This window comes from Talpa europaea, assembly GCF_964194135.1.
Source record: "Talpa europaea genome assembly, chromosome: 9".
Classification (NCBI taxonomy): Eukaryota; Metazoa; Chordata; class Mammalia; order Eulipotyphla; family Talpidae; genus Talpa; species Talpa europaea.
The window spans coordinates 27,705,328-27,716,903 of record NC_140076.1 but is presented as its reverse complement, the minus strand read 5'-3'; the positions used below and the strand labels follow the sequence as shown (position 1 = coordinate 27,716,903).

General features: G+C 53.1%; 1 protein-coding gene across 1 annotated transcript; it reads left to right on the top strand.

Annotated features, from left to right (window-relative positions):
- Positions 1-5,615: 5,615 nt before the first annotated feature.
- On the top strand, positions 5,616-9,782 carry BEST4 (bestrophin 4; the record flags this gene model as incomplete). The annotated part of the gene is made up of 9 exons (XM_084241884.1): positions 5,616-5,767; positions 5,858-5,952; positions 6,492-6,725; positions 6,894-7,048; positions 8,374-8,451; positions 8,712-8,906; positions 9,025-9,105; positions 9,222-9,376; positions 9,518-9,782. The coding sequence occupies 9 exons, from the start codon at positions 5,616-5,618 to the stop codon at positions 9,780-9,782; spliced, it is 1,410 nt and encodes a 469-aa protein (XP_084098010.1).
- Positions 9,783-11,576: the final 1,794 nt, after the last annotated feature.

Genomic DNA, 11,576 nt, shown 5'->3' with positions numbered 1-11,576 from the left:
TTAAGATTTTTTTATTTATTTATACATGCACTGGGTACAGTCAGAAGCGCGGGAGGGTGAGAGAATTCACCAGAGCCAGAGTGGGGAGCAGAGCAGGCAGAAGGACCGAAGTACACTGCTGAGGGGAGCAGCGGGCGGCAGGAGAGGTCTGCGCACCATGTGGGGCCCTCCTCCGGTGGCCGGGGAGCAGCCGGGGATCGAACCAGCGCTGCAGAGGCTGTGGGCAGCTTCACAACCCAGCGCTCAACCGCTGCGCCACCGGGGAGGCCCCCAATCAGTTTTATCTCCCAAATATCTCTGAAGTCTATCCACTTCACTCCATCTTTCCCACACACCTCTGTCTGGGAGACAGTCTCTCTGGTTACGGTTATTCCTCGTTTTCCTGCCCCCTCCATTGTCCTCCTCTGCATGGTGTTCTCGCCCATTCCTTATCAGGCCCACAGGGCCTGCTTCTCCATGTTTGTCCTTCCTGGGCTGAAGGAGCAACCAAAACGGCCTGAGATGTGGAGAAATATCAGTAGCTCAGATGAATGACAGGGAGGAGGGTGGGCAGGAAGGCCTTATGTCATACTCAGAGTCTGGTCTTTATCTGTACAGGTCAACAGTTTTCTAGGAGATATGATAGTGGTGGGGCCAGAAGGATAAATTCACAGGGGAAATGGGGCTGAAGCATGTAGAGGTTTGAAAGTCATATTTGATAAAACAATTTTACATTTGGAAAATAAAGCAAAATGTCTTTGTGGTTAAATTGGCCATCACAAAATACCATAGACTAGACAGTTTAAACAACAGAAATTTCTTTTCTCACAGTTCTGGAGGTTAGAAATACAAATTCAGGGATCTTCCTGGTGGCACAAGGGGTTAAATAAACTGCAGCACTATGAAGCTGTCTGTAGCCACCGCAGCATGAGTTTGGTCCCTGGCCAGGGAGGTGGCCCACATGACGCAGCAGACCTCTCCTGTCTCGCCCGCTGCTCCCCTCAGCAGTGTATTTCAGTCAGTCTGCCTGTTCTGCTCCCCACTCTGTCTCTGATGAATCCTCTCACCCCCAGCACCTTTGGCCTGTACCCCAGCTCTTGTATGCATAACTAAATCTTTAAAAAAAAAAAAAGATACAAATTCATTTACTTTTCACAGCTCTCTGAGCTAGGTATGAACATTCCCACTTCCATGGGGAAACTAAGCACAGAGAGGTTAAGTGACTTGCTCACAGTCAGCGTTGTCACTAAGGTAGTAGTGCCTGGTGGTGTCCAATTTGAAAATCTGTCTCCAGACCCCATGCTACAAACTGCCATGCTAAACACCTAGTTCTAGGCTGTGAGGAGGGGAGAGGGGCATTGGGGTTAGGACCAGAAGAGAGGGAGCTGCAAGAGACAGAGGAGATAACAAAGGGTGGGGTAGATGATTTACAAGGGCTAGAGAGTGGTTCCCTCTGCTGGACCATAAACCAAAGGGACCTGTCAGTAGCTGGGAGGGGAGATAATGTAACTCAGGAGGGAGGAGCTGGGTGGGACTGGGGACCCTCCCTTCCTGGGGTAGAGGTGTCAGGTCCTATATCTTCATCCCTGGCTCTGAGGGAAATTCACAGCCCAGTGATCCAGAGTGTTGGTAACAGGCAGAAGTGTGAGGGCCACAGATGGGGATGGGAGTGGTGGGTTGAGGTATAACCAGCTGGTTTGTTCCTAAGAAGAGCTGTTGAAGAGACGCTCCCAGGAGCTTGAACTGAAGTCTCTCTCGCTAACTTCTTTCAGTGCTAAGCAGTCCAGAATATTCTAGGAATATCATAGATCAGAGTTTAGGAAGGGGCTACACAGCCATATTGGCTGATGTCACCCTCCCAGGTCAGATCCTACATCTTCCAGGGATGTGTACACACACACACACACACACACACACACACACACACACACACTCCTGTACTATCCTCACACTGACACCTCACTTAGGCCCTGGAAGGAGAACATAACTCTTAAGGCCACGAGGGACCTTGCTCATGAGGGATATCCATCGCAAAAAGAGAAGAGGGGGACCAAATGTCTTTCAAACTAAAAGGAACAAAAATAAAAACTAAAAAAAGAAAGAAGAGCCTGCCTGGGTTCAAGTCCTCCCCAGCTTTACCAAGATGAACCAGATCCAGTCCTGTCCTCAGGGTCTCATGGGCTGGGTAGGGGATTTCCCTGTAGACAGATCCTAGATCAGTATAATTAACTGCTATGGGAGAAAACCTAGAGGGCTCTGAGGAGTGACCTGGGAGAGATCATGGCAGTTTTCCTGGAGGGTTGTCTGAGGTGGACCTTGAAGGAAAGTGAAAAGGAGCTAGGCCAGAGGCTGTTGATGGGACAAAGGTGGGCCAATGTACCCAGCTTAAAAACTAGGCCCTCCCCGGTGGTGCAGCGGTTGAGTGCTGGGCTGCGAAGCTGCCCGCAGCCTCTGCAGCACCAGTTCGATCCCCGGCCACCGGCGAGGGTCCCACATGGGGCGCAGACCTCTCCTGCCGCCCGCTGCTCCCCTCAGCAGTGTATTTCATCAGTCTGCCTGTTCTGTTCTCCTCTCTGGCTCTGGTGAATCCTCTCACCCTCCCGCGCTTCTGAATGTACCCAGTGCTTGTATAAATAAATAAATAAATCTTAAAAAAAAAAAAAAAGCACAACAAAAACAGGACTAGTGAGTCTCCCTGGTTGCCTAGGGGTTAAGTCTCAGGGCTATGACTGCTAAGGCCTGAGTTTGATCCCAGGTCAGGGAGCCCCACATGGCACAGCAGACCTCTCCTGTCTTGTCCACTGCGCCCCTCAGCAGTGTATTTCAGTAGATCTGTCTGTTTTGCTCCCCATTCTGTCTCTGGTGATTCTGTCACCCCCCACACTTCTGGCCTGTACCCCAGTTCTGTGCATAAATAAATCTTTAAAAACAAAACCAAAATTAAAACTAACCCAGAATTGACACTCTTTGGTTGGGGAACAGAATGGCAGGGCATCAAGGGAAAGTTCTTTGCCTCTGATTCTCTGAAGGGATTGTCTGGTTCTATGATGCCACAGTGGATGGTAGGTAGAAACCAAACAGAGTTGGTTTATGGTAATAGCAGCCGGGCAAAATGCCTGCAGTATTCTAGGCCCCAGTCATTGCTCCCCCCTGAATGTTCACAATTGCCCTGTGAGGTAAGTGTAATTGATCCTGTTTTGCAGAGGAGGAAACTGAGGTTCTGAGAGATTAGATCATATATGCAAGGTTACAAAGAGCTAGGTTTCAAACCCAGGTTGGTCTGACACCCAAACTTTGCTGCTAACCACCTCTTCATGCTTCCTCTCTTTATTTTTTTTTTATTTTATTTATTTATTTATTTATTTTTTTTAATAGAGGCATGCTTTATTTATTTGTTTGCTGGTTTTGTTTGTTTTTTTTATACATGCACTGGGTACAGTCAGAAGTGCGGGAGGGTGAGAGAATTCACCAGAGCCAGAGCGGGGAGCAGAGCAGGCAGAAGGACCGAAGTACACTGCTGAGGGGAGCAGCGGGCGGCAGGAGAGGTCTGCGCGCCATGTGGGACCCTCCTCCGGTGGCCGGGGAGCAGCCGGGGATCGAACCGGCGCCGCAGAGGCCGCGCGGTTTCGCAACCCAGCGCTCAACCGCTGCGCCACTGGGGAGGCCCCCTCTCTTTATTTATTTATTTTTTTTTTTAGATTTATTTTTATTTTATGCATACAAGAACTGGGGTACAGGCCAGAGGTTTGTGTGTGGGGGGTGAGAGGATTCATCAGAGACAGAGTGGGGAACAGAACAGACAGATCAACTGAAATACAATGCTGAGGGGAGCAGCGGGTAAGACAGAAGAGGTCTGCTGCGCCATGTGGGTAGCTCCCTGGCCGGGGTTCGAATTTGTGCTGCAGTGTCTGCCAATAGCTTCATAGGTTGAGTCTTAACCCCTTGTGCCACCAGGGAGGCCTGCTTCCTCTCTTTAGGAAACTCTTGCGGGTGAGAACAAGCTCATATTGTGGGGAAGGAGCTTCCCAAGACAGATCAGACATGTGGCCACCACCCCTGGATTTTTGTATCTAAGTCCCAGGTAGATGATTGAGCTGGCACCTCAAGTATTCTTTCCTCTTTTTTTTTTTTTTTTAAAGATTTACTTATTTATGCATACAAGAGCTGAGGTACAGGCCAGAGATGCGGGGGGTGAGAGGATTCACCAGAGACAGAGCGGGGAACAGAACAGGCAGACTGACCGAAATACACTGCTGAGGGGAGCAGTGGGTGAGACAGGAGAGGTCTGCTGTGTCATGTGGGTTGCTCCTGGCTGGCCGGAGATCAAACTCGTGCTGCAGAGTCTGCGGATTGCTTCATAGTGCAGTGCTTAATCCTTTGCACCACAAGGGAGGCCCCACTCTTTCCTCTTTTTTTGACATAAGACAGATGAAAAAATTGAGGCCCAGAGGTGGGAATGGCCGGCCACTCAAGATCCTGAGCACCCCTAGAAGTCAGAATGTTGGACACAGGCTTGAGGGGGCTCTGCTTTCCTAGTACAGAGTCCAGGCCTATGAAAAGGGTTCAGGGAGGACCAGGCTAGGTCCCCCAGAACCAGTTTAGGCCCTGTTGGGCCACCTTTAGACTTTGTAGTCCATCAACTTGGGCTCTGAGTCCCCCTCCCACATATCCTAGTGTTATGACCTTGGACAAGTCATTCAGAGACTCATCTGTGAAATGGGGTTAATTCCTACCTCCTGGGGTTGTAATGAGGATCTCCAGGAAAGGATGATATAGTGCCTTTGGCATAGTGCCTGTCAGTCAGTGCTCTGCGATCACCACCTTTTATGATTATAACAATTTATCATGCATCTGTCTTCTCACCCGGAGTGTGGGACTGTAATCCTTGCCATCCTGGCTTCAAGGACATGGTATCATATGTGTGAACTTCAGGGTCAGGACAAGTGGCACTTCTGTCATTCAAAGGTCAATCCAACCCTACAGGGGAAGGGAGACACATTCAGTTCCCAGGACCAGGGGAAACTATGTGACAGCCTCAATCCATCAATGATAATCTCAATCTAGCTGCATTTTATGGGCCCAGGAGGTACTTAAATGTATGTGGGGGTGAAGGCTAGCCCTGTTCTTCTTCCTCAACACAGGCTGCTGCCCAAAGCAGGTAGGTAGGCACAGAATGGGGGCGAGAACATCCTGGGCCTTGGGAGGCCATCTGTCAGCTTTAAGAGCAAGACCCCAGGGGCTAGTGTGGGTCTCACTGAGAACTGGCTCTCCAGTCCTCAGTAGTTCAGGCAGGAGCAGCATTGCAAGAGGCACTGGGGAGCCTCCTGCAGAGAGAGCTTGGATCTCCTCTCTCCCTTGCCTCATTCCCCTCTCCACAATACATGCATCACTGCATTCTGGGGGGTGCGTGGGGGGAGTGGGGGTGTATTATATCTGCAGCTTCTATGGCTTCCTCCCCCCAACACAGGGTAATGGCGCTGTGTGTGTGTGTGTGTGTGTGTGCGTGTGTACATGTGCACATGCGGAGCTGAAGGGAGGTGGCCTGGGGTAACAAGCTTGGTGACAAAGCAGGAAAAGGAGAAACTTTGTTGGGAGAGGACAGCTCTTGTGACCTCCTGCCCCAGGACTCCGGCACCATGACTGTTTCATACACCCTCAAAGTGGCAGAGGCCCGCTTCGGAGGCTTCTCTGGTCTGCTTCTCCGCTGGAGGGGAAGCATCTACAAGCTTCTCTATAAGGAGTTCCTCCTCTTCATTGCCCTGTATGCTCTGCTCAGCATCACCTACCGGTGAGACGTGAGGGCAGGTCTCCGGATGGGCCTGTGGGGGACTGGGCTGCCACCTCCCTCTAACCCAGGCCCATGCCTGACCTTCCCCAGGCTGCTGCTGACCCAGGAGCAGAAGCATGTGTATGCTCAGGTGGCCCGATACTGCAACCGCTCGGCAGAGCTCATCCCCTTGTCCTTTGTACTGGGTAAGCTTCTGTCCAGTTCTCCCTGGTAGTCTCCTCAGCATCTTGCCTGGCTTTTGCCAGCCTGATGGCCCTGTGGGTCAGAATGACCGCGGCAAGGCCTGGAAGTCAGTTAGAGCAGGCTCAGCAGGCAAGGAAGTTGCCTGGATTCCTAGGTCCTTGTTGCACGTGCTGGATGGACTCGCATTCCAAGTAAGGGAAAGCCATCTGCTGGCCTCACGACCCTCTGGGTTCTGGAAAGGAGTTGGAAAGAGGTGACACCTCTACCCTCATGGGAAAAGGGTCTCAGAGCTAACCATTACCTGGTCTTGAACACCTCCGCCCAGGAGGTGTGCATTTCTTCCTTCCCGCCTGGAGAGCACAGCACTGCGGGCCAGAGGAAGAGGCTGTCCCTCAGGCAGGGAGCTGAAGCCAGAAGTGTTGTCTGCTCACCCGGGTGCAAACTGGCCTGGACCAGGTGCTCTGGTTGGGGCACAGGGCGCGCTGACTCCCAGGCCTTCTATTTTCCCTCCGCCTTCGTCACCACCCGTGGTGGCAACCAGGCTTCTACGTGACTCTGGTGGTGAACCGCTGGTGGGCCCAGTACACAAGCATCCCGCTGCCGGATCAGCTGATGTGTGTCATCACCGCCAGCGTGCACGGAGTGGACGAGCGCGGCCGCCTGCTGCGCCGCACCCTCATCCGCTACGCCAACCTGGCCTCGGTGCTGGTGCTGCGCTCGGTCAGCACCCGCGTGCTCAAGCGCTTCCCCACCATAGAGCACGTGGTGGACGCAGGTAGGGGTGGTGCCACGCTGGGGAGTCCCGGGTGGTCCTGGCCAAGATCCATCTGCCCAGCGAGCCTCCTGGGAGGAGAGTTCTGACCCCCAGGGGGCGCCCCAGGGCCCCGGCCTGCGCGTCCTGTGAGCAGAGGGTGACTGCGCCCCACCCGCTTCACGCTCGCAGGTTTCATGTCCCAGGCAGAGAAGAAAAAGTTTGAGAGCCTGAAATCCGACTTCAACAAATACTGGGTCCCCTGCGTCTGGTTCACTAACCTGGCGGCGCAGGCCCGGCGGGACGGGCGAATCCGTGACGACATCGCTCTCTGCCTGCTTCTGGAAGTGAGTCCAGAAGCAGCATGGGGCCTCTGTGTTCCCCTCCCTTTTGCACACTGGAATAATTGAGCACCTTTCATTTATTTATTTATTTATCTATTTAATTTTTTTAAAGGAAGTTTTTTTAAAAAGATTTATTTATTTATTCACACAAGCACTGGGTACAGTCAGAAGCGCGGGAGGGCGAGAGGATTCACCAGAGCTAGAGCGGGGAGCAGAGCAGGCAGAAGGACCGAAGTACACTGCTGAGGGGAGCAGCGGGCGGCAGGAGAGGTCTGCGCGCCATGTGGGACCCTCCTCCGGTGGCAGGGGATCGAACTGGCACTGCAGAGGCTGCGGGCAGCTTCGCAACCCAGCGCTCAACTGCTGCGCCACCGGGGAGGCCCCATTTATTTATTTATTTTAAAATATGTATTTATTTGGGCCTCCCCGGTGGCGCAGCGGTTGAGCGCTGGGTTGCGAAGCTGCCCGCAGCCTCTGCGGCGCCGGTTCGATCCCCGGCTACTCCCCGGCCACCGGAGGAGGGTCCCACATGGCGCGCAGACCTCTCCTGCCGCCCGCTGCTCCCCTCAGCAGTGTACTTCGGTCCTTCTGCCTGCTCTGCTCCCCGCTCTGGCTCTGGTGAATTCTCTCACCCTCCCGCACTTCTGACTGTACCCAGTGCTTGTATAAATAAATAAATAAATCTTTTTAAAAAAAAAATTATTTATTTTATTTGTTTATGTAGGCAAGAGCTGGGGTGTAGGCCAGAGGTGTGTGTGTGGGGTTGAGAGGATTCACCAGAGACAGAGGGTTGCAGAACAGGTGGATCTACTGAAATACACTGCAGAGGGGAGCAGTGGGTGAGTCAGGAGAGGGCTGCTGTGCCACCTGGGACAGCAGTAGCTGCTGATAGCTTCATAGTGCAGAGACTTAACCCCTTGCGCCACCAGGGAGGCCCAGGCACCTTACATTTATGTGGTGCCAACTATGTACTGCACATCTGGGAAGCACAGTGCTTATATTAACTCATTTAACCCTCACTCCAGGAAGAAAGGTACTATTATCCTCCCCTTTCACAGATGAAGAAACTTGAGAACAAAGTGGGAAACATGCCCAAATCTCATGGCTTGTTAGTGGAACTGGGATGAGTAGTCAGACATTCTGGCTCCAGGATCTGCTTGTAACAACATTGCTAAACTGCTTCCCATCCGCACACCCAGCCTGAGAACACCTCAAAGTAGAATGGGCCTCCAGATCCCAGCCCTCTTTTATTAAGCTGGGCTTCCCTTTTCTCTCCCCATTTCTCCTTCCTCACCTCCACTGACTTCCTCTTCCTGCTGTTCCACCAGGAGCTGAACAAGTACCGGGCGAAGTGCAGCATGCTTTTCCACTATGACTGGATCAGCATCCCCCTCGTCTACACCCAAGTATGCCTCGCCCCACCCCCCATCCCAGTGGGAGATCCAGAAGAAGAATTAGAGATAATGCCCGCCCCAAGGCAGTTCAATCCCGTGAGACCTTGAACAGGCAAGGGCTGAGGCGCTAAGCTTCCCTGGATCCTCACCCCATCTGGTGATGACCCCACACCCCACTACATAGTTTAATTACTATCAGACTCTTCTGCTGGTCCTCAAGGCAAGGATGTCATTTCTCCCTGTCCCATTCAGCCCCGCTTCCCCTTCTCCAGGTGGTGACCATAGCAGTGTACTCCTTCTTTGCCTTGTCCCTGGTTGGCCGCCAGTTTGTGGAGCCAGAGGCAGGGGCTGCCAAACCTCAGGAGTCTCTTCCAGACCAGGAGTCGGCACCAGCCCTAGGGGACCTGGACATGTATGTGCCTCTCACCACCCTGCTGCAGTTCTTCTTCTATGCTGGCTGGCTCAAGGTGGGCACTTCAGGTGGTCATGCCAGCCTACTCAGTAGAAGTATGGGTCCAGGGCCCACTTCATCTTTGAGGGCAGAGAATGGGGCTCTCAGCCCATTACACTCTCTACAACCCTCAGGTGGCTGAACAAATCATCAACCCCTTTGGTGAGGATGACGACGACTTTGAGACTAACCAGCTTATAGACCGCAACTTGCAGGTGAGCAGTGCGTGCCCCACACCCCTCCCCAGGGTAGCTCCTTGTCCTCCCCCTCCTTGCTAGCTCCTCAGCCAGTGTAGGAGAGGGGGGTTCTGGTGACCAGCTGCCCGCCCCAGGTCTCCCTGCTGTCTGTGGATGACATGTACCAGAACCTGCCTCCTGCTGAGAAGGACGCCTACTGGGATGAGGATGCAGCCCAGCCGCCCTATACGGTGGCCACGGTGGCCGAGTCGCTGCGGCCTTCTTTCCTGGGCTCCACCTTCAACCTGCGGTGAGTGGTGGGTGCTAGCGGAGGCCGGACTTGACCCTTGGGCTCCTGGTCCCCATGTCTCCGTCCCCCCTCCGCCCCCACCCCACCCCGAGCCTACCAGGCGCCCAGGCTCGCTGAGCCCGTCCTCCCTCCCGCCCGCAGCATGACCGACGACCCTGAGCAGAGCCTGCAGGTGGAGGCGTCCCCTGGGTTGGCTCGGCCAGCGCAGACCCCGCTGCTCGGTCGTTTCCTGGGCGCAGGAGCGCCCTCTCCCGCCATCAGCCTCCGGAACTTCGGCCGTGCACGAGGAGCCCCCCGGACCCCTCATCTGCCGCGCTTTCGGGTCGAGGAGGGCGGCGACCCCGAGGCCGCGGACCGCATCGAGGAGGAGGCAGCGGAATCAGAGGATGAGGCCGGGGAGCCGTGAGCGGAGGCCGCCGGGGCCGGGCCGACCTCAGGTCCCCGCCAGGCCCGCCCCCGCGGCCTCCCTCGGCCCACAGCCCACTTTCCCGGGCCCTGCCCTCCCGGGCCATCACAGCAAGTCCTGGATGCCGATCCGGAGCGTTTAGGGGCGGGATCTGGAAAGAGAAAGATGGCGGGAAGGGCCTGAACCGGGCTAGGGTAGGCCCGACTGCTAGGGGAGGAACTAGGGCGCCCCCGTCTGCAGACCGAGGACCCGCGCTCTGGGGCGCTTTTTCCTCGGGCGGGGGGAGGGGGGAAGGAGTTGGGGGGTCGGGTGGGGGGGAGAGCTAGGCCTGTTGCCAAACTGAGGGAGCACTGTTTAAAGCAGTGTTGACACCACTCCCCTCGTTTCTGACTCATGAGATTTGAGATGAAGCTCAAAATTTTATGTTTCTATTAATTTCTAAGGAAGAGCCCTGTTGTGCAGACCGCAGTTTGATACATAGAGATGTTTGGAAGAATATACCCTCTTGATAACCCTACTCTGGAGAAGGATCAAAGTGTCTGCTGGGGGAATTTTTGCTTTATCAGTACTGTTCAATTTTGTGTTTATAATAAGAACCCATTCATTTATTGTGTATTTGCAGTTGTTTAAAATTGAGTTGTCATACATAGTAGTGGGAAGGAAAGGGCTTGGGAATCTGCCCTGGAGGCTGATTAAGCTTCAGGTGTGTTAAGACATAACCTATGAGGCTGTCTGCAGCCTCTGCAGCACGAGTCCGATCCCCAACCAGGGAGCTACCCACATGGCGCAGCAGACCTCTCCTGTCCTGACTGCTGCTCTCCTCAGCAGTGTCTTTCAGTAGACCTGCCTGTTCTGTTCCCCACTGTCTCTGCTAAATCCTTCACCCCCCCACATCTCTAGCCTGTGTACCCCAGCTCTTGTATGCATAAATAATCTTTAAAAAGAAAAAAGATGTGAAACCAATCATACACCACCCAGCCGTGACCTTCAGCACGTCTCTGCTCCCAACAGGGGTAAAGGAAGATTAGAGTGAAAGCTTCAGTTCCACGGTGTGCCTGCACTGCTGGGGGAAGGGCGGAGGGTCCCACAGAGGCCTAGATTAGAATTGTTGCTAAAGTGAGCTCCTGGAAGAGTCCTGCCTTTTAAGTAAAAGCTCAAGTGGATGCTATGGGCAAAGGTTGACAAATGCCAGAACTCAAAAGTATGAGGGCGGAAGCTGAATGTAGCCTTTGGCATTGCCGACAACTGGATTTTAGCTGGATGGGTTGCTGGATATTTTTAAGCCTTGGAATCCAAAACTACAAAGTAGACATAGTATCACCCACAATTCACTCATAAGGTAATCATTTTTTGTCTGGTTTAGAGGGTAGCCTTGGCCCTGGGGAGAAAGGTTTATCTGTGGAGACTGAATAAATGGACTTAATTCGTTTAAAAAAGAACCCACTGATGGATTAGAGGAAGTGAAGGAGAGGAATAAAGATCAATCGCTGTAGCATTCAATCTAGAGAATAAAGGGAGTGCTGAGTATTGCTTTGCTGTGCAAATCTCTCGGTAAGCAGTAACAAGTACTAAGATGAAGATCACTGAGTGGAAAGGCAGAGAGAGACCAGGTCTCTGCAGAGCCAAAGTGCTTTAAAGTTGAAAATTTTTTTTATGACTTTTTTTTTAAAAAATTATTTATTTATACAAGCACTGGGTAGTTAGAAGGGTGGGAGGGTGAGAGAATTCAGAGCCAGAGCGGGAAGCAGAGCAGGCAGAAGGACTGAAGACACTGCTAAGGGGGGCAGTGGGTGG